A 21084-nucleotide genomic window follows, 5' to 3' on the forward strand; every position below is an offset into this window, starting at 1 on the left:
TTTGGCAAATTTCCTTTCATTTTCTGGCCTCTTTATGAGATGGATCCATCTTAAACATAGTATTTCATTCTAATGATGCAGTTTTGCTCATTTAAACTTCATAGACTTAGGTCTCTATATTGGTGGGAAGCTTAATTTTGCTTATTGGGGTCTGCTTATAGTGGATTTGGACTCAAGACCTTGGAAGAAGTAGAAAGGATAAAGGTGTGTGGGGCAGTATCTTTTCTTTCGTTCCAGGGCAGAGTTAGGGTTGTCAGCATGCTCTGGGTGAGCATAGCTGTAGAATGAATAAAGCATTTCTCCCTCACAAAGCTGTGTCCTTGGAGATGAAAACATAATCTGGCGGGTTGCTTCCCACAAGAAGAGAACCAAGGCTGGGGCTGTGATGGGCTACAGTCACTCTGCAGAGATGCTCACCAGGGCACAGCTGCCAGTGAGTGCTCACAGTGCTGCTGCACAGCTGCCTTCCTTGCATCTTCTTGGCAGCTGTACTGGCCCAGGTGTTTAAGGGGATTTAGTCTGTTTTGGATTGGGGATCTGTGCTACTCTCCTTGTGGAGTTGTTTCTAAGCAGGATCAGTTTCTTGAGCTGATTCACTGGACTGCCTCAGCCTAATGATATGATGCAGCTGGTTAAGATGGTGGCTCCCAAGTTCTTGCTGTTGAATATGCTTTTCTGGCAAAGATTTCTGTTCAGCCACAGCCAAAGTGGTGTCTGAGGTAAGAAAAGAAATGAAGAGATTGCACCATTTTACTCATCAACGCTTCAGTGTGATGGGGAGGGAGATAAGTAGATGCGGGGTGATGTGTAAACACAGGATTACAAGGCAGCTTGGAGGTGTGCACATCCCTTTTGTATTCTCTTGATAAAAATGAATCATGGATCTTCCCTAATATAAGCTTGAAGAGAAAGTGGAACATTCAAAGGAAGGTGGAAAGAGGTTTCTAGAAAACCTGTAAACACGAATGTAATGGCAGTCTGTGGGTGGCAATGCCAGCAAGACCAGACTCACACTCCTTTTGGAGAGAAGCCGTTCTCATCACCCCTTCCCTCTCCCACTCCACTTGTTTGGCTTCCTCAAGGATGTTGGATACCCTGTCCCGTCTTGACTTGTGTTTTATAGTGCTAAAATTTTTATGTGTGAAGATTCTCTTGTGTTGTTGGAGTGGTGGCTTGCTTATTCCTGTCAATGATTTTGAGTGGCAGTAGCAGAGTTATTCTCACTTAGCTTTTAATTCAATTTGTAATAGACTTCTACTAAAGTATCTTTAGTATGGTATATTTAAACTATACTTCTGGAGGGATACAGAACCCAGTGAATAAAATATGCTTATTTTAAAAGCTGGAAAGGGCTGCTGAGACCGTAATCAAGGCTCCCATGAGATTTCATTCACTGTTTTCTTGAATGCAGGATGAAACAGCTGCATGAGATAAGGATTTATTTTTCAGACACCATCAAAAGTCAATCCATGAAAAATCTTCTTTCCCTTTTAACTAGTCATTACATCAATTCTGTTCCTTTTCTCTGCTTAGATAACTGTACTGAAGTTGCAATGTGAAGATTTCTTTTTTTTTTTTTATGTTTAAGTTTTATTATCAACTGTTTTTTTTTACTGGAGCTAACTAATTATTCTGTAATTTGGTAAGCTGGTATTGTTTGAGATGAGAAAATATTTCAGTTTTATGTAGTCTAAATGCACGGACTTGTTTGTTTGTGTTTTTTTTCCTTAAAGTGTACAATTTAGAATTAACAGCTATTTCAAATTTTGTGAAATCCTTGGTTTTTATCTAGATTTTATTCAAGGCCTAGCACACTGTCCCCCTTCCCTGCGCACCAGGACAGAACATATTTCAGTTGTGGAAAACTTATTTGCAGTCACCATATCTGATTTTCATTTTTCCCTGGGATGGCGGAGGATTAGAGCAGATTATGGTGTTGGGATAATGTCTGACTCCTTGTGTTCCATTTAGTCATAAATAAACCCCTGGGAAATCTGAATGTTGCTATGGTGATGCTAGTAAAAGCCTGGGATCTGGAGTAAGTGAGCCGCTTAGCAGCATAATGTCACTTAGAGTAATGAGCACGCTGTCATTAGGACAGTGATGGGTTTACCTGGTGCTCTCTGACTTTGGTAGCCCATGCCAGATTCTGAAAGCAAGTAAGTAAAAGCAGTTCAGATGTAATATAGCATGCTCTGTTTAGTAGCTTGTAACTACAAACCTTTTAACAAATGGAAATCTGTGTTTTGTATGTTTACTTTCTACCTTTAATGTGTCGAAGTATCACAGAGAAACAAGCAAAAACTTGGTCTTTCTATTCTGCCTTTCACAAGATGATGTGGTGTAATTAAAACAACAAAAATCAGTTTATAGCAACTTGTTTTAAACTGTGTGACTGCACACTTTTCTTCATAGGATGTGGAATATAAAAAGTAAGATGGCATTAAAAATGTGGTTTTTTGGGTTTTTTTTAGTCTTTATAACCTGGCTTCACTGGAACTGAGAGAAAATTTGCTGACGTATTTACCTGAGTAAGTCACATTGCATGTGTTTCATTATATTAACATAAAATGTTCTTATTCTTAAAATCTGCTAACATATGGAACTGAATGACAACTAGAAAAAATATTCAAAGCTAATTGACAACATGAGATACAGCCTTCTTTTAGCAACATCTGCTTACATCCATTACTTCTAGTTGTACTTGATTAATAGCAGGAACCTGCAGTCTGCATGGATTGTCTTTGTTCTCTAAAAAAGTATTCTCTATGACATACAGCATTACCAAACACATCCTGCATGCATTGGACAAGCCCATCTGCAGTGGGAGTGGTGATTTGGGTTGTTCTCATGGTGAAATTTTGTAACTGTGAAAGTAGAGCAGTAAGAGCTCTGAGATTTTCACTCTAGACCTTTATCACATTTAAATAAGTGTTTGTATTTAGGGCTGAGTAGCCAAAAGCTTCTAAAACCTAGAGGTGAAACCCTTGGTAGCAAACTAGGCCTACTGATATCTGAAGTCTGACTTCACCCACTGTGATTTTTGGAGAAAAAAGTGTTCTAGATATCTCTGTACTGTCCGTATTGTGGCAGAGGAATTGGTAGTCTTTTGTCAGACTAATATGGTACCTTATACTTTGGAGATCCTTTTTGTCTGCCTGGGAGCGGCCTCTTCTTTCTCTAGTGAAGGAGTTTCCTTCCTTCCTTCACTATCTGGTTGCTTCTTGCAAGAGTTCTGGTGACTCCTGTTCTGCTTGTTTAGGTAATCTAATACTGTAACACTGTAAAAGATTTAACTATTTTTTATCAGAATTTCTTCCCCAGTTGCTTTGGGGTAATTTTTGCCTGTCAGTCTACCCAAGTGCCTTGGTTGTGGCCGATCATAGCAGTGAGCCACAACACATTTTAATGCCAGTGGTCAGAAGATAGCAATTGCTAGTGAAGTTTGGCCATGCAGTGTCATTATGAAGCTATCCGAAATGTTGACAGTTTTATTGCTCCATGAAAATTCTGACTGTCAGTAATGTGGCTGATAATTCTCTCTAGTTTTGGTGCTACTGCAGCTTTGGGGAAAGTAAGCAAGAGCTCTATGAGCCTGATTTGAAGGGTGGCCCTCTCTTGTCTGGTGCTTTGAACTTTTTTTACTTTCTTTTGTGCTTCCCTCTGTTTGCAGTCTCAAAACCAGAAGTATTTCAGAAACTGATGGATCATGTTGAGAAGATAAATGATGGATATTGAGTCTTGAGTTACATAGTTATGTGATTACTACAGGGAATTTTTATCTAGTTGCTTAACTGTAAATTTCCTCTAAAAGTAAATCTAACTAACTATACTGAAATATATGGTATTTGCTACCCCTGGGGACTTATTGTTGAAATAACAAAAAAAAAAAAAGTAATGATTTGATTGCCTATAGTAAGTTTTAAGTTTCAAGGTCATACAGTTACACTGACAAACCAAATTATTTTTTCAGGAAAATACTACTGCAAACAGTCTGTGCCTGGTAAAATAACTGTCTGCCTACAGTACATTGTAATTGAAAAGCAAGTTTCAGTAAAATGAGCTTATTAAAATACATGGGGTTTCTGTTGCTTTAGTCTAATGTGGTTTTGTTTTGATTTATCTCATCTCACAGATCACTTGCCCAGCTGCAGCGACTAGAAGAACTTGATTTAGGAAACAATGAACTTTATCATTTGGTAAGAGAACATACCACTGAAACTGCACATTGGTCTTGTTTCATGCATAATTTAGATTAAATAGGTTGTAGGATGTCCAAAACTGAGGAAAGAAAGATGCATGGAGGGAGAGTCTTTTTACAGGTACAGATGAATTTTGAGAGTGAGGTGGTGCTTTCATATCTGTTTAGTCTTGTTCAGTACAGTATCACTTTTCTCAAAAAACTGCAGCTGATCTCTAGAAAATGACAGTGCGGCACAGCTTTTTTTTATGGAAATAAAAACGAGTGGAGGGACACAAAATCTTGTCTGTGCTTGCAGTTATGATGACCACATGGACTTGTGTCAGGAACTGGATGGCCTAAGCACAGATGAAAGTTAAATTTCCAGGGTGAGAGTGAGAATCTTTGGGAAAGGGCTGAAACAAAACTGTTGAGGGTCGAGAGGTCCTACATTGTCACAGATCGGTCTACCAAAAAAATATATCTGTCATCTCCCTTAAGGTGATTCAGGTGAACGTTGGATGGATTTTCAGTAGATTCAGGGTGTGCAGGCAATTTGTTAGTGCATGCCAGGAAAGAATGATAGATTATGAAGTTACAGCAATTAATTTGTATGATGGAATTCCCAAATACTTACAGTTACCCTTGCTACTTCTAACCAAGGTACCTCTAAATAGTGCTTGCAGTAAGAATTGGTTTATTTAGACTGTAATTGTGGGGTGGCAATTTTTTTTTTACTTGACGCTCCTATGCTACTTAACTTTACTGCTTTTTCTGTTGTAGCCAGAAACAATTGGTGCACTTTTCAATCTTAAAGACCTTTGGTTGGATGGAAACCAATTAGCTGAAATACCTCAGGTAAAAATGAGCTCTACTGCTACTGTTTTGAAGATGTTTTTGAAAGAAAGCATTTTCATTCATTCCTACAGTGAAGTGCTTTAAAATGGAATATTTTTCTCAGTCTGCTTTGCCTGGGTTTCATTTTAGGTGTGTAAGGGTTTTGTCTTGAAAAATTCCTCTGCAAGGGATTGGCCATGATGCTGTACATTGTCAGAAATTTTCTTTTAAGCTTTTTGACAAAGGAATTGTTTCCTAATAGGCAAATTGTTCAGTTTGTAGGATGACACATCGTCTGTTTATAGTTCTTGCCCAAAGATCAGGGAGCCGTAAGTTGTCTGAGATACCCAAGGTGATGGTTATCTATCTGAATTGCAGTTTTAAAAGGTTTGAGTATGAATTTTTTTTCTTTTTTTGTAGTCCTCTTCATCCATTTAGGCATGGTGTTTGGAAGAAGTGCAATAATGGAACTCTTGCCATAAATAGAAATTTTGATTTATGCAGGGAAATCCTCCTTCTGACATCAGTCATGGGATGAGGGAACTTAGCATTTAAAGCTTATAGCACTCTAAATTCCCTTTCTTAAGAACTTTCATAATATGTGGGATGGTTCTTCTTCCCTCTTTTTCCCTTACAGCCAAGTCAAAACCTGCTTTCTTCTGTTCCTTCTGCAGTTTGCTGCTACTTGCTATATGGACCTCATTTTCAACTGTGTGTCTTGTAAATCAGTTACAGTTTAGTGGGTTTAGTTGACTTTGTTTTTGTTGGCTTGGCCTAGTAATTAGAGATGATCACTCATAAAAACTGAAGTGTGACTTCAGCAGCCATTTTTATTGAAACTGGCCATTATTGTGTATTTTGTCCAGAGTTGAAAGGATGAACTTGTAGGATAAAGGATATGTGTTTAATGAAAGATCCTTTTGAGGGGCAGATAGTTCAAAAGTAAAAGAACTGATCTTGTAAGTTAGGATCAATACCATTGCTGTATGAAAACTTCATATATGTAAAAGTAAAAGGCACTTCTTTGTCAGCCATTCTGTTCTCTGAAAGGTGGTTTGGATGGCTAAAATGACACCTGTCCTTCAGTGTGTATGGGGATGTCTGTGTGCGTGGGGAATGGGGGGGGTGCTCTGATAGCTAACAGAGACAAAGGTATTTCTCTGTCCAGTGGTCGGATTGCCACGATAAAAACTTAATTAGTTATTAATAATAGTAGGTGATGGCAGTATAACTTGGCAGTTCAAATATGCTTGCTAGAGCAACACCCCCAATTCTTATTTCTACATTTGTTGTAGTTGGGAGATGTGAAGATATGAAATCCCTAGATGTCATGGCATGTTGCTGTAGCAGCCAAGAGAGACTAATCCTAATTTGCCTAGGGTTGATTGGGAGGGGTAGACTTTAATTATGTGGTGGTTGATAATCTGCCATTCTGAAAAAAACAGCTCTGCAGTCTCTACTGAGGAAAACTCCAGGTTTGGCTGGTGCTTGCCTGGGTGTGTTCAGCATAGCTTGCCTGACTACTGAAGCCAGTTTAATATTTAAAATAAGAAAGTGTGACTGAATCACTTGGTTAGTTCAGTCAAGTGTAAATATTTACTTTTTTTCTGCTTTTAGAGGTCATACAAAGAATGGCCAATTAAGAGGTCATACAGATAATTGTTTTTCTTTGTGGAATTTTCATTGTGATGGTACATTTTTCAAAGTGCTTTCTTACGTGTTTCGGCATGACTTAAATTTTTTTCCTTGTATCGCAGGAAGTAGGAAACCTGAAAAACCTGCTTTGTCTGGATGTTTCTGAAAATAAATTGGAAAGCCTTCCTGAAGAAATTAGTGGTCTGACTTCTTTAACAGACTTGCTTGTTTCTCAGAATTTACTTCAGGTCTTACCTGATGGCATTGGTGAGTACAAAGTGAATGCTATCACACAGAACCATGCAACCCACTGTAACTGGAAGTCATTTGGGTTTTTAAAGTCTTTTTGTGCAAGAGATGAGCTTGTCCCATGTTGGTTTTTATTTCTTTTGCTTAGTAGCAAATGCATAGCTCTATTAATGCTGCATTTCAATTGTCTGCATAATGACTCCCTCATAATCCTCCCTTTCAATCTTCACTTGATACCTCCCAAACAACATAAATGTTAATATATCCCTTCAGTTCCCATTGTATCCATTTCACCATCAGAACTCTTTAACACTGCAAAATTTTAGCTTGTAACATGCTGTGGGTCACGTGATAAGACTGGCTGAAAGTATCACTGCAAAAAATACAGAATTTTGAGTGGTGATCTGTATTTATCTTCAATTGGGCAATGTGATTAATCCTCTGCTGAACCTAGTGGAAGACTCTTTGCCTTGCAGAGCATGAATCCTTGCATTGAGGATTCAAACTACAACCTTTCTGTGTCTGACCCCTTAGATTGGGTTCAGCAACTAAAGAATGTTTCCTGAAGCATTACCAGTGCCTTTTTCAAGGTGTATGTTTTTTACCTATACAGTAGTTGTGACAAGTAGACAAACAAGTGGTTTTTTTTTCCTCTACTCATCAGCTGGTTTTCTGGAAAGTTCCACGTTGTAGGAGAATATGGTTTATATTTAACATTCAGAAAAGAGTGGTCAGACCTTCCCCCTTCATATATATTCTATATAAGACTAAGAAAAATTTCTCTAGAAGTTAGACTTGGGGAAGTGGGCTGACAACTGTGGGTCCTACAGCTGCCTAATCTGTGTTTGACGGGGAGTTGTAGCAGCCCTCTCTGGTGATGTGTGCTGGCCAGTACAGTTGTTGTACATCAGAAACGGAGCTGTAGCTTCTGAAAGTCAGCAGCCCATGCACCTGGCTGGACGGAGCTTGTTGGGAGAACAGAACCTTGCTGGTCTCTGTGGAAGCTCCTGGGCATTGCCCAGCTGATCACTGAATCCTTGGGACTGGTGGATCTGTAGAGCTCTGGAAGCAGGGCTCTCACCAGCACCAGTGGCTCAGGTCAGCTGTGGCCATGTCTCCTCAGTCACCAGAGCTCTGATGGAGCTCCAGCACCCCCAGGCAGCCTGTGCCAGTGCTGCACCCCCTGTCACTGAGAAGCTGTTCCTGATGTCCAGATGGGATCACCCACGCTGCAATTTGCAGCCATTGCTGCCTCACCTGCCCCTGCAGAGAAGAGTTTGGCTCTGTCATGTCCGTAACTACTGGACCCCCATCACTTGAAGAGGGGAGCTGAGGGGGAAGACAGGACATCACATGAAACTGAGAATGATTTTACAGGTGTGGTTTCACTAATTGCAGGTTGATAGGATATAGCAACTTCCATTGATCTGTTGGCTATAATTCTAATGTTGTCTAGTTGATGTTTGTTTCTGATGAGAGCTCACTGCTGCTTGGTATTCAGCCTGGTGCTCACCATGGTATCTGTGTCCTTTCCAGCAGGGCTCTTGTATAGCTGTATATTTCACTTCCCAGGCTGTGCTGCTGCACAAGTTTATTCTGTCTGGGTGCAGAGCTCTGCACTTCTCTGTGCTAAACTTCAGGTTCCTGTTTTGGTTGCTGTCTTTCTGTGTGTCAAACATCTCCTCATGATTTAGCATCATCAGTGAATTTGATACTTTGGACTATTACAGCTGTTTTGGACCACACAGGGATGGCAGTGAGGTATCACCACCTAGTATTGTCTCCTGAATTCTCTGTTATGGGCTCTGCCTGAGTCAGCTTTTGCACCAAAGACCATTCTAATACAAAGGAGTAGAACAAATTGAGTTTTCTGCCCTGAAACAGTATTTTGTTCTTCATGAGAAAATCACCTTCAGAGAAGTTTGATTTCTCATCTAAAGAATAAACTTGGGTTTCCTGTCTGGCTAATTAGGTTCTCTGTTAGGACAAGGAGACCATGATCCTGTTTGGATTTGGGCTGTCACTTCAGTGCAACATGTTCTCACTGTGGGTGATCTTCTGAACATTCCTTTATTAATAAACATTGTATAAGTGAGGAATAAACAGATGAAGTTCACTTGTTTATAGGCATTTGGGTAGACACATCCTTGATATTTACATGGGATATCCTTCAGATAGTAACTTTATTACAATTTATTATGCTTAAATGTTGGCTATGAATATGTATATTGAATATTAATTCAGTGATATTAAAACTTGCAGAAATAATGCAAGCACCAAGTGAAGCAGTGCTTGGGCTGTTTTATTTTACCTAAAAAACTTCATTGTTTTAGAAGATTTCTGGGAGTTTTGCAGCAGTAAAAATGTATGTATTTAAAGGTATGGGAGGTTACTAGACTAAAAAACCATGTTGTTTTTTCTGTCCAGGAAAATTGCGGAGGCTGTCCATATTGAAGGTTGATCAGAACAAACTGATCCAACTAACTGATTCCATTGGAGACTGTGAAAGCCTTACTGAACTAGTTCTCACAGAAAACCAACTGCAGGTATGCGTGGTCATGGCTGCTCAAATGGCAGGTGGTAATAAGACCTGCTGTTAAGTGCTGAATCACTTAGCTCATTAGGTTACTCACCCTTGCTACTGCTAAGCAGTGCATTTTCTTTAAATGCATATTATTTCTTACCTGTTAAATGAATGTGGAGATCACGTTGTGTGTAGTGACAATCCACCCTTCAAATGCTTAAGCAATTACATATTCACTCTGGAGTCTTTCATGGCCAGTGAGAGAATTGGAGCATGTGGAGTGCAGGTATCACTTACTTAGTTGTGGTTTTGATGTGGGGGTTTGTGCTGTGTGGCATTATTGCCAGTTTTTGCTGTGCCTTATCTGGATCAGTCTTGCTGGAACTGAATAGAAGCCCTGAGAACTGCAGAACTTGTACTGCTCCTTGCTCTGCTGATCTGCTCTAGACAGGTGTTAACTATGATATGTGGTCAGTTAAAATAAAATCTCAGAATTCCTTCTGTTAGGTATTTCCTTCTATTGTTTTGAAACTTCATATGACACTGACACTTGGAGAGTAGCTGTCTTCAAATAAACTAGGTTTGAGCATTTCTTAAGCTCAGTTGGTACTTGGTTGAGTTAGAAGCTTAAGACTGTTAAGAAGATGCCTCTCCAACAGTCAATTCATAGCTCCTGAGTTAGGAGATAGCTCATTGAGAAGCAAATTTGGGAGTGTAAAGTTAGATAATACATCCTATGTACATGCATTCTGTACACAGCTGTTGTGTGTCTATTATTGTAGTGCAGAGATAATTAATGAGCGAATTTGTGTTAGAAACTGAGATTCCTAGATATTTGTTCTGCAATATAAACCTTTGGATCTTCTTTGGAAAGTCTGGCAGTAATGAGGATTAACTACACTTCAATTTCAAAAGTGGATCGGACTGTTAATTAATTTTAAAAGTGAGTTAAGTGGTTTTTCCTGACTATTTATTTATGACTTGTTTGTGTATTATTTTGTTTTTGTTGGCACAGTCATTGCCGAAGAGCATTGGAAAACTAAAGAAGCTGAACAATTTGAATGCTGACAGAAACAAATTAACATCTTTGCCCAAAGAGGTAAGTTTTGCCCAGATGACATTGTAGAAACAGAAAACTCTTGATTTCAAATGCCTGTGAGAAGTAGCAGGCAACTTTGGTCCAGTGGGTATTCTTTCCAAACTGATCACAACCAGAAACTTGTCCACTAGATCTGAACTGTAGTGATTTGGTGGCTTGGCATTGCAAAATGTCTTTGCAGTTGAACAGAAAGGCTTGGGTCTAATTAGCTTGTAACTAACTTGGGTCTAATTAGCTTTTAACTGGTAATTCCCAGTGTGGATGTCAAGTCCCGCACTATTTGAAGACTTGGAGTTCTGGTAGGGTGAATGCAACACCAATATGTCTCTTCTGCATGTAGTATGAAACTACTGCCACACTCTTCCTCACCTCACTCCTGTGACCAATACCAAAGGGAAGGTTTCATACTCTGAAAAGTGGCTCAGTGACTGTCTTGACAGTCTTTTTGGTGTTGGAGAGCTCTGGACTATTTTTGCCCTTAAATATAGGAACCTGATGTGACCAAGATACCTCAAATTTTACAGCTATGAGCACTAGGACTTCTTGTCTGTTGTAACAGTATGTGAAATGAAATGAGGCTAGAGTTTGTGTTGTGAAATTAAATATAATGAAGGCTTTACAAGTTTAGTTCAGCAGTAAATTGTGGAAAGAAGTTGGGAAAGCAACATCCTGTGATGGGAGCATGGAGCTGTGAGTTGGTTCTGTTTGTACTACTTTTTCTCTGTAATTTTTATCCAAGTAGTTCTCCCTTTAAATTTTGATATCTAACATGTGGCTCTGAGCTTTTGTTCTCCACTTCCAGTCACTTAAGGAGAAGGAGGGTTATGTACTCAGGTGACAGCCAGGGGATGGAAATTGAGAGGAGTATCAGCTCTGGCTCACTTCCTCATGGAGCTTGGACAGCTCAAGAAGGAGGTGTGAAAAGGAAGTGAAGTGGCAAGGAGATGGGCAAGAGGTGATTGTCTGAAGAAGGATCAAGCAGGGGCAGATGATGCTGCTGTGGTGCTGGCAGCAATTCCAGTGTCGTAGGTCTGAGCTGCCACAGGCCAACCACCTAATTGAGGGAAGCTGAGGGGTGAGACATGTCAGGACTGCAGCTTTTCTAGCAGAACAGTGTCTTCCGTGCTGTGGTGCTTCTGGTTTTGGACAAAGAATTGTGACAGGTTGCATGATGGCTAGCAAGAGACAAGACCCTGGGAAGACTGCTAGGATTGATATGTGATAGCAGTTTTCACCATAAGATATGCTGAATTGGAAGGAACTCATCAGGAGTCCACCTCCTGGCCCTGCACATGACACCCCAAGAGTCATCCCATGTACCTGAGAGCATTGTCCAAACACTTCCTGAACTCTGTCAGGCTGGTGCTGTGACCACTGCCCTGGGGAGCTGTTCCAGTGCCCAGCCACCCTCTGGGTGAAGAACCTTTTTGTAATATCCAGCCTACACCTTCCTTGGCACAATTTCAGGGCATTCCCTCAGTTCCTGCCACTGTTCACCACAGAGCGGAGATCAGTGTCTGCCCCTCCTCTTCCTCCATGAGGAAGCTGTAACTGCAGTGAGGTGTCCCCTCAGTCTTCTCCTCTCCAGGCTGAGCAGACCAAGTGACCTCAGTTGCTCCTCACACGGCTTCCCCTCAAGGCCCTGCACCATCTTTGTTGCCCTCTTTTGGATGCTCTCTAATAGCTTAATATCTTTCTGATCTTGTGTTCATTCAGCAGAAGACTTTCTCTGCTAAAATACCTGTACTTGAGACTTGTGTAATTTTATGTCCATTCCACCTTTGTGCAGAATTGTTCTGAGTTTTGCATGGAAAGTTTTACTGGTACAGTTTATTTCCAGATTGGCCATTAATAGCTTGTGTAGTGTATAAGCACTTTTCTCAGTTAATGGAATGTATGGTATTGGAGGTGGTGCATAAGGGCAATCAGTGTGGCTTGGAAGAAGCAGGGACAGGAGCAGGCAAGAGGAGAAGGCTCAGCTGCCGAAGCAGGTAAAGGAGGGTGAATATGGAGTGTGTCTCTTTGGGGGTATAGTGGGGTCAGGAGCTCAGTGCAGGACAATAGAGGCATTAGTACTGAGCAAGATACTGAAGGCTTGGAACCAGCAACATTTTTCAGAGGTGGAATGTGTTGCTCAGTTGGTGAAGAAGTTGGGGGATATCCAAGGGTGAAGAGAAGAATGAGAATGTGTCTAGAGAACATCAGTGCACCTGAGAGAGGGAGGGGGACACCTGCACAGAAGTGGAATGAAGACAGGGATGAGCCTGGGTTTGGAGAAGGCGAATAATGAGAAAATGGAAGGTAGTGTCTGGAATCAGGTGAGCTTTGGGGCGTTGTGGAAGTCCAGGAAATTAAAATGGGAGAGGGTGGTTCCCAAGGGAGCTTGGCAGGGAAACAGAGGAAGCAGAGCTCTTTGGCTCCCTATCAACGATTTTGAAATAGAGTTTTTATATTTCCTTTAAAGGTGTCCACACAAATGTATCTGTCTCATTAGAACAAATGCCTTGAAATTACATGTAAATTAAGATTTTACGCTGTGCTCTGCCAATATTTAATTTTTTATTATTTAATTTTAAAGGCAGTCAGCCCTTCTCTAACTGGGGGGTCATCTCACTCTTGATCAGTGCATTTGAATTCCAAGCTGGTAATGTTACAAATAGAATGAATAAACAACTCAAGCACAAGCTTCTGACAGAAGTAATTTTAAACACCCCTGCCTGCTCTGTGTTGCTTAAGATGTTTCCTGAGACAGTACGGCCAAGACTGGGGTCTCGGACCCCTGCACATCAAAATTAGTATTTGTATTGTACAAAATTAGTACTTGTGAGTACCAACTCACAGAAGCAGAGTTGGATGCAGAAGTAGAGTATACATTGCAGATATTTTTGCTCAGTATCTTTTCCTTTATGTGTTTTTCTTACTTCTTCCATTCTTTCTCTGCCTTATGGAGTGCTAGAGCAGCTGTGCATATGTGGTCTTCATCCTGATAAAAAATGGATGTGGGAGAGGCTGTTACTGGTTTCTGTTGGAGAGGATAGAGGCACAGTCTTTTAATGTGTGTAGAAAAAAGTGTAATTAATTGGAGAGAAGAGTACATGTACCCAATACTGTATCTGCTTGGTGTTGCTATTGTTTCACCCAGAATTATTCCTGTAGCAAAGACCACTTTTATAGGTAGGATGGTGAAAATTATGTGCCAGGTGAGATAATCTCTGAGTTTTAGTTTTTCTGTAGTGGTATGTGTTTTTTTGGGGAAGGGGGTAGAAGGATGTTGATTGGGTTTTGTTTTGTTAACAGTTTAAGAGAATTGGATTTTGAGTCAGTGTGTTAAACCATTACATTGCAAGATGGCTTCAAGGCACACTTGTAAAACCCTTCTTTACCTTTTGGTGTAAAATGTCTTGACTTGGGATTATTGAGGAGTTTGTATGCAAATACACCTTCAAAGTTTCCTGGTTCAAAGGTTCTTCTGTATTGTGTGGTGATAAAGGTAAAACCTGGAGGAACTGAATGTATGACCATGGCTTGAGTCACTGACAGATTTCATCTACAGCATCTCGTTTTGCAGCTTAGTGCCTCTCTGACTGAAGTGGTAAAACAGACTTCAGCAAGAACTGAGAATGTCTAAACCTGTTCATAGTTGGAAATGTTTTTCCCCTTAAACTTGAAAGACCTGCCTGGTGACTCTTTGGTATTGAAATCCCACCCTGGCACAGGAACGCTGATGAAACTGGTGTGTTGATTTTGGCACTTGCATAAATAACCTCCTTGGAATGTCTTCCAGTTTATATGCTTTTGTTAATGAGTCTTTACACCCAGCAGAGATCTGGTAATGTGTCCTTCCTGGCTCTGAGGTATATCGTGAGAATTATTACTCCATTAGGTAAAAATACAGGGTTATTTTTTTTGGCAATAACTGTGCTTTTTAATTATTTTTTTTTTAATGAGTAGGGACCATTTTGTTTTTTCTGATTTTAACTTTTGATGTCCTGTCTCTTCCCTTATTCGTGTAGAAGTATGTGTGTCTCAGTGCTTAAAAAAAAAAAAAGGGGGCACTAAGGAAAAGTGCAGGAAAACTTGTCAGAGGGCTGACAAGTCAGAGGGCTGAGAAGCTGTTTTGGTGAGCTCCTCTCCTACTGTTCACCAGTGGTGCAGGAGATGTTAAAGTGAGTTTGCTGAAGATTTTCCTAGCCAATTTAAAGTTAATAATAACAACAGAATAATAGTTAATTATAATGAATTGGGCAGTTTTTCCCACCCCTAAATGTATTCTGTGCTTGCAGTTAAAGAATTAGTATGCTTTATGTGGAGCCAAGGAAAATTCTGACTTTATTTACTTTGAACCTAAACAAAATATTGGATATGACATGTTGAAAAAGATTTTGCAACACAAGAGGAACTGTGTTTAAATTACCACTGTATTTATCAGACTTGTATAAGTCTGTGAGAGTTTTTGGTGCTGACAGCTGTTTTGAGAGTTTAATAAAAGAAATGTGTCACTGGACTTTTAGCTATTGACATGACAACTGAAGACTGATCATTACAGTATTTGTCATAATGTATTTTTTTTTTGCATTGCTTATAGCTGTGTGAAAGATGCTAACTGGTAAAGGACAGCAGAATTGATTCATAGCTTTTGAGTAGTAAACAGATCTACTTTAGAGTCATTATAAACACCAGCAGAGAAGCATTCTGTTAAGACTTGCAGTTTGTGGAGGACTGTCTAAGGTGCACTAGTAGTGGGAGTATAAAAGGCAAAAAAGCAGGAGGGTGAAGTGCTAAGTGCTGGTCATGATGAGAACATAGAGGGGGTTTTAGCAACTGAGCTGACCTCCTGTCTATGTTTGTCCAAGCCTTACTGTTTGTCCAGAATGAGAAAGCTGTTAGAAAGATGGGCCTCGACTGAGATAGAAGAAAAGAGCAATAAGATCATCCATTAAAGGGTTTAAAGAGTTGAAGTTTTGTGTGGAATCCAGAGGTCTCCTAGTGACAATCATCCTCTCAATCAAGCCCACCTGAATGCAAATATGCAGTTTTGTTCCATCTTCATAGTACCAATGATGTTAAAACTAGCACTTCATAGTAATGACCATTTACTGCCTGACTGACCCGTGGGCTTTGTTTTTGTGGTTTTCCTTTATCTAGGCTCACTGTTCTTTGGAGTTGGCGTGATGAAACAAGTCAATAACCCTTAAACTAAAGTTGCTAAAATGAACTAAGTCTCAGGATTACGACTTAGGCATGCACAACTCATGTGTGATCTTTTCCTGATGTCCTGCTCACTACAGAAGAGTGTGAGGACTTCTTTAAGTCTCCAGTCCTTGGAACAGTTACTCACGTGCCTAGAACTAAACACCTGCTTGTCTCCATTAAGTGAAGTCTGTGCTGGAAATGCAGTGTGTGCTTAACTGGTGAACGGGCTTGTGGCCTCAGCTGTGTTCTTGGTGCAGATGTGGTGGTCTGGCACAGTTTGTTGTGAGCATGTGACCCTTGGAAGGCATGGCTCTTCCTCAGTTAGCCACTCTGAGCCAAACCAGTGACATTCTGATACCGCGTAACTTCATGGTGGCCACAACAGTGTTTTCCTTTCCGCATGCCATGTAGTGTGTGCACTTTGCCTCCGTGGTATGGCTTCATGTTTAGGTTTTCAAACATTGGACCTGATGTCTTTCTGTACTGCTGGATGGGTGCCATCTTTGTTTGAAATGACAAAGAATTTTAGTTGATTTTTAACTGTCAGCTTGTCTTTTTTTTCCTTTGTGGTATCTCACTCAATGCTGCTCGTTAAATGCTGTCTGCATTTTCTAAAAACAGTTTCATTAAAAAAAATTCAGTGTCTCTTTTTTATCTACCCTACTACCCTATTAAAATAAAAGGTCTACACTACCTTTGAATGAAACAAAACCTTTGAACAGCAGCCTGTTGACTGATAGAGAGCAAAGTTAAATTAACTGAAGTTTAAATGATTTAGGAGTTACAACCCTCTTTGGCAGTAGAAGAATGTATGTTCTGTCTCCATTTGTTGGCATGCTCTTGTCCAATATGGATAAAGAAAAATAAATTGAACATCTCTTGTATTTTCTTAATTGTTAGCCGCTTGGAAAATTATGGGTCAGGTAAATTGATAACCCTGTAAGTATTCTTCAGTCCACGGTTCTCCTATTACGTTTCATTAAGCTGCTTTAAATGCATGATGACTCAGGCTGTCCCAGTTCCACTGCTGCATTTTTCCATTGTCAAAAGCATAGAAATTTTGGTCTCATCAGGGCTGCATGGCTTTACTTTGTTTGTTTGGCTAACCTGTTTGGATCTCCATGCTCCAAGACTGAGTAACACAAACTTCATTCATGAAAAGGGAACACTTTTTGTGTACACTGAGGGCATCACTTGCCAGCTCATCAACATTCCCTAATTGTATTTCTTGCTTTTCACGGCTCCTCATGTTAGCAACACCAATTAGACACTTAGTGTGTATATATATTTTTAATATCACACTGTGTTCTGTGAACGTGTGAAGGCACATTATTTAAGAATTTATACATGCTTTAAAGTGAATAGCAGAATTCTTGAACCAAGAAATGTTTGCTTACTATTTGAGTGCTGGTTTCTAAGGGCTTTGATTCACAAGCTGAAATGGCTTGCAAGGTTCATACTTCTGTTGTACACACAGGGCTGGGAAAACTGATAATCTTGTGAAATAGCTGCATCTTAAGAGTGCAGTGATTTAAGGGAAATAGCACAGATTTTGTTTTGTCAAGAATGTAGCACTTTAACTTTCTGATGTAAATAGCTTGTGAATCAGAAGCCTTGAGCAGCTGATTGCTGTTTTCTTCTATTAAAAAGCATTTATGATACAAAGGAAGGTGAGTGGAATGTAACTGCTCCTTTTGTTTTATTTTGTGAGTCACAGTTGCATCCTTTAAAAGTGGCTTTTTCCTTAGTAAATAGTGTGCGATAAATCAACACTATTTTTCCTTTGACTAGTTAAAATATTTTGTGCTGTTTGTCTATAATCTCAGTCTTGGGTTTGGACTGAATTGTGGGTTTTGCAAAGACACAACTGACAGTTAACAAGAACACAATAATTTCAGCTAGGTTTTGGGGACTCCTGGCCAAGGTGTAGTTGAATATTGGCTGTAATGTGAGAGGAGAACCTTCTTAGATGTATGTCACTATAGATGTCCTCTCATTTTTGAACTGAGATTTTTCACTGTGTTTAGTTTGGACTCTAACTCCGTAATTACATTCTAAGTCCGCTTAACTTGAAAACTTCAAATGGCATTGGCATGTTTTGCCTCTATTACTTGGAGTAAGAAAAGAAAAATTTTTTTCCCCCTCTTATGGTGAGTTTTGGAACTGGCAAACAAACAACAGTGCTTTTTGAAACTCTGTATGATAAGCAAACAAAAGTAACTTGCCTTTGTTAATAGGAACAAAGAGTTACTTGAAACAGCTTTTGAGTTGCTGCAACTAGTAATCTTCCTGTTTATAGAAGTTCCCTCTGGAATATAAAGTTGAAATGTGCTTTTTTAATCAGATGTGGGGGGTTTTAATCAGATGTGGGGTCTTTCTGAAAGCAGCTACTCTTGGTGCAAGATGTGGTTTTTAAAGGTAAAACTGAAAAATTCCATCTTTGCACCCAAAGAATGCAAATGCTTATATTTGGATAGAGACAGAGGATATTAGATGAAAACAGATTAAAGAAGGCCAGTTCTTGTGGGAATTGTGTTGAAATGAGGTGCTTCCAATGTATCGGGGCATCCAAGATTTTACTCAGTGTTCTGCTTCTCGCGAGCTCTTCATTAATCTTTGTGGACTCAACAAATTTTGGGAGTTGGTTGGTATGTTTACCATTTTGCCTTGCTTCAAGGCCCATTGAACTTGCTTGGATATAGAGTTGCCATGAGGAAAGAATGAATTAATATGTAAAATGTAGAGTTAGAAAATGTTAAGTGTAGAGTTTTTTGAGAATGTTGGGCACAGAGTAGCTTCTGTGGGGTTACTGATTTTTTCTGGGTGTGGAAGGCTCTGAAAGGTAGCTAGAATGTGACCTATATGTAAAGTTATCCATTATTTGCTGATACAGATGTTCAAGACAGTGCTCCTACAGCCTTGCTTCAGGTCAGACTTCTTCGAAGCTAACCCTTGTTTGCAGTCTGTACCTCTGGGGGAAGTGTCTGGCAGGCATTGTAACTTGAATGTGCTGTGACACACTCCGTGACCCGCACTGCATGCCTTTGTTACACTGTGGTATTGCAACAAAACCAGACTTGCTTTTTTTTCCCCCTCTCTTCTCAAATGTAGGTTGGGGGCTGCTGCAGTCTTAACGTCTTTTCTGTACGTGACAACAGATTATCTCGAATTCCCTCTGAAATTTCACAGGCCACTGAACTTCATGTCCTGGATGTTGCTGGAAACAGGCAAGAGATTTTTGTATTTTCATGTTCTTTTGCTGTATTTACTTAATTCTTGTAGAAAAAGATATTATGTCTAAGAAGAGAGTAATGAAAAACCAGTTATGACATTCATGTTAGTGTTACTGTTGAAATTGTCAAAGTAGTCTTCCCCCTGGGCCAAAAGTAGCATAAATTGTGTGTTGTCATGAGTGTGATTTTTGGATTACTTTGACCCTGAGGAAGCAATTGGATTTTTTAAAAAACCCCTCTGGATACATATATTTCTGTATTAAAAGTGAGAATCTAGGCAATGGATAGAGCTTCAGGTGAAGCTACCAAGCTGTAATGTCAAGTGGCAGCAATACTGAGTGTTGTATCTTCACGATACAGTGTGAGTAACAAGGAAAGCCACTTCGACATTGCAGCTTCTCACAAATCTTAGTGCTTCAAACATCAACATGCAAAAATGAGTGGATTAAAGCATAAACCAGCAAATTACTTCAGCTTCTTAGCTGGAAATGAAATAAAAAAAACAACCCCAAAACAGAAGAAAAGTGAATGGTATGTCATCTATGCAATATCATTGTCTCACAGGCCCTTACGTATTTCTATTCTAGCCACTGTTCACATGTAAAGCTCCTGATGGGAAGCAGCTGTCTGCCTTCCAGGGCACTTTACTGCAGTAGAGAAAGCTCAGCATAGTTTTACCTGGTTTTCAGCTTCAGAGGATTATAAAGTTATAATAAAGTTAAGCTGCTGGTTTGGGTTTGTTGGTTTGTTATTGTTTTTTTTTTTTTAAGAATGGAGTAGTTGGAATTGATGACTACTGCAATGCCTTCTGTTAAAGGCATTAATTTCAATCCTGTTTGTTCCAACTCAACAATGTATACTTGAGTTGACTTCATGACCATCTGTTAAGACTCCCAGGGATTGCCCTGACTATTTTACTTTCCTTTTTTGAACTAGGCTGACGTATCTTCCCATTTCACTGACTACGTTAAGGCTGAAGGCTTTGTGGTTGTCTGATAACCAGTCCCAGCCTCTGCTGACATTTCAGACTGACACAGACCCTGAAACAGGAGAAAAGATTTTAACATGTGTATTACTTCCTCAGATGCCTTCTGAATCTGGTTGCCAAGGTAAGTGCCTAGAGTCAGCTTTTCATTATGTACAGAATTATTACTTCTTTGTTTACTGAGTTGTCCCATAAAGGCTTGTAAAACGTGCTCTAGGGAGCAAAGTAGCAAAGTTCTGGTTGAATTTTTAATATTAAGCCTTTTTTTTTCTGTTATCCTGTTAGTCTTCAGAAAGCTTCAAAACTTGGCACTGAGTGTTGTTGAAAATACAGTGACAGCTACAATAAATAAAATACAGATCTGGAAGAATACGAATTAGTCATATCACTATTTTGAGGCTTGCCAGTGGGCCCAGTAGTGGTGTCCATATTTGTGTACATTGATGATACATCTTATAATCAATATATATAAATGGAAAAATGGTGGCTTTCCATCTTCAATCTCTTTACCAGTAAAATCAATTGCATAGCAAATAGTAAACAGTGGACGTTTTACTTTTTAGCAAGCTAATTTGCTTTCAAGCTGAGGTGCCGTACAGTAACTTTATTATGTTCATTAACAAGTGTAGAATTGTAGTATAAGTTGCTTTTACCTTTTGTGATGAAACTTACCTCTGGGCCAGGTGGAATCATAAACTCTTTTGCTGGCTGTGTTGCTGCTCCAGTAACATCTGAATATTTTTTGTCCTCAAGCTTTTAGAGCTGTATGTGAACATTCAGGGGGATTCCTCTGAGCTAATATTTAAATTTCTGCTGTAATGACTGGAGAGGGATTTATCCCATCCAGGAATGGACTTTTAAAAGAAAATCATGTGGATTCTTCTCCGCTGAGTACAAAGGGGCTTGAGGAGAAAAAATCAGCTGTGGGTATCTGTATTATAGGTACCCAGACTTAATTCCAAAGTTTCAATAATATATGACTGGAGCAAATAGAAACCATTAAAACACTAGCAGTGTAGAAATTTCTCTGTTTTCAGCTCCTGGATTTTAATAGTTAAGAATTAAAATAAAAGTATGAATTTACCCCTTCAGAGTTAGAGAGCATTAAGCTAGTTCAAGAAGAGTAACAGAGGTTGACTTGACCTTCTC

At 39.6% G+C, this 21084-nt stretch overlaps 1 protein-coding gene across 3 annotated transcripts in view; it reads left to right on the top strand.

Moving 5' to 3' along the window:
• LRRC1 (leucine rich repeat containing 1) overlaps positions 1–21084 on the top strand; it is an 86301-nt gene that overhangs the window by 44954 nt on the left and 20263 nt on the right. For all 3 annotated transcript variants that reach the window (XM_038133953.1, XM_038133954.1, XM_038133955.1), the window contains exons 5-12: positions 2475–2531; positions 4136–4199; positions 4964–5038; positions 6775–6919; positions 9329–9447; positions 10441–10524; positions 18829–18944; positions 19887–20059. In XM_038133953.1, the coding sequence (XP_037989881.1) occupies positions 2475–2531; positions 4136–4199; positions 4964–5038; positions 6775–6919; positions 9329–9447; positions 10441–10524; positions 18829–18944; positions 19887–20059 (833 nt within the window). The remainder of the gene's footprint in view (positions 1–2474; positions 2532–4135; positions 4200–4963; positions 5039–6774; positions 6920–9328; positions 9448–10440; positions 10525–18828; positions 18945–19886; positions 20060–21084) is intronic.

The sequence above is a fragment of the Motacilla alba genome, chromosome 3 (assembly GCF_015832195.1).
Source record: "Motacilla alba alba isolate MOTALB_02 chromosome 3, Motacilla_alba_V1.0_pri, whole genome shotgun sequence".
Taxonomy (NCBI): Eukaryota; Metazoa; Chordata; class Aves; order Passeriformes; family Motacillidae; genus Motacilla; species Motacilla alba.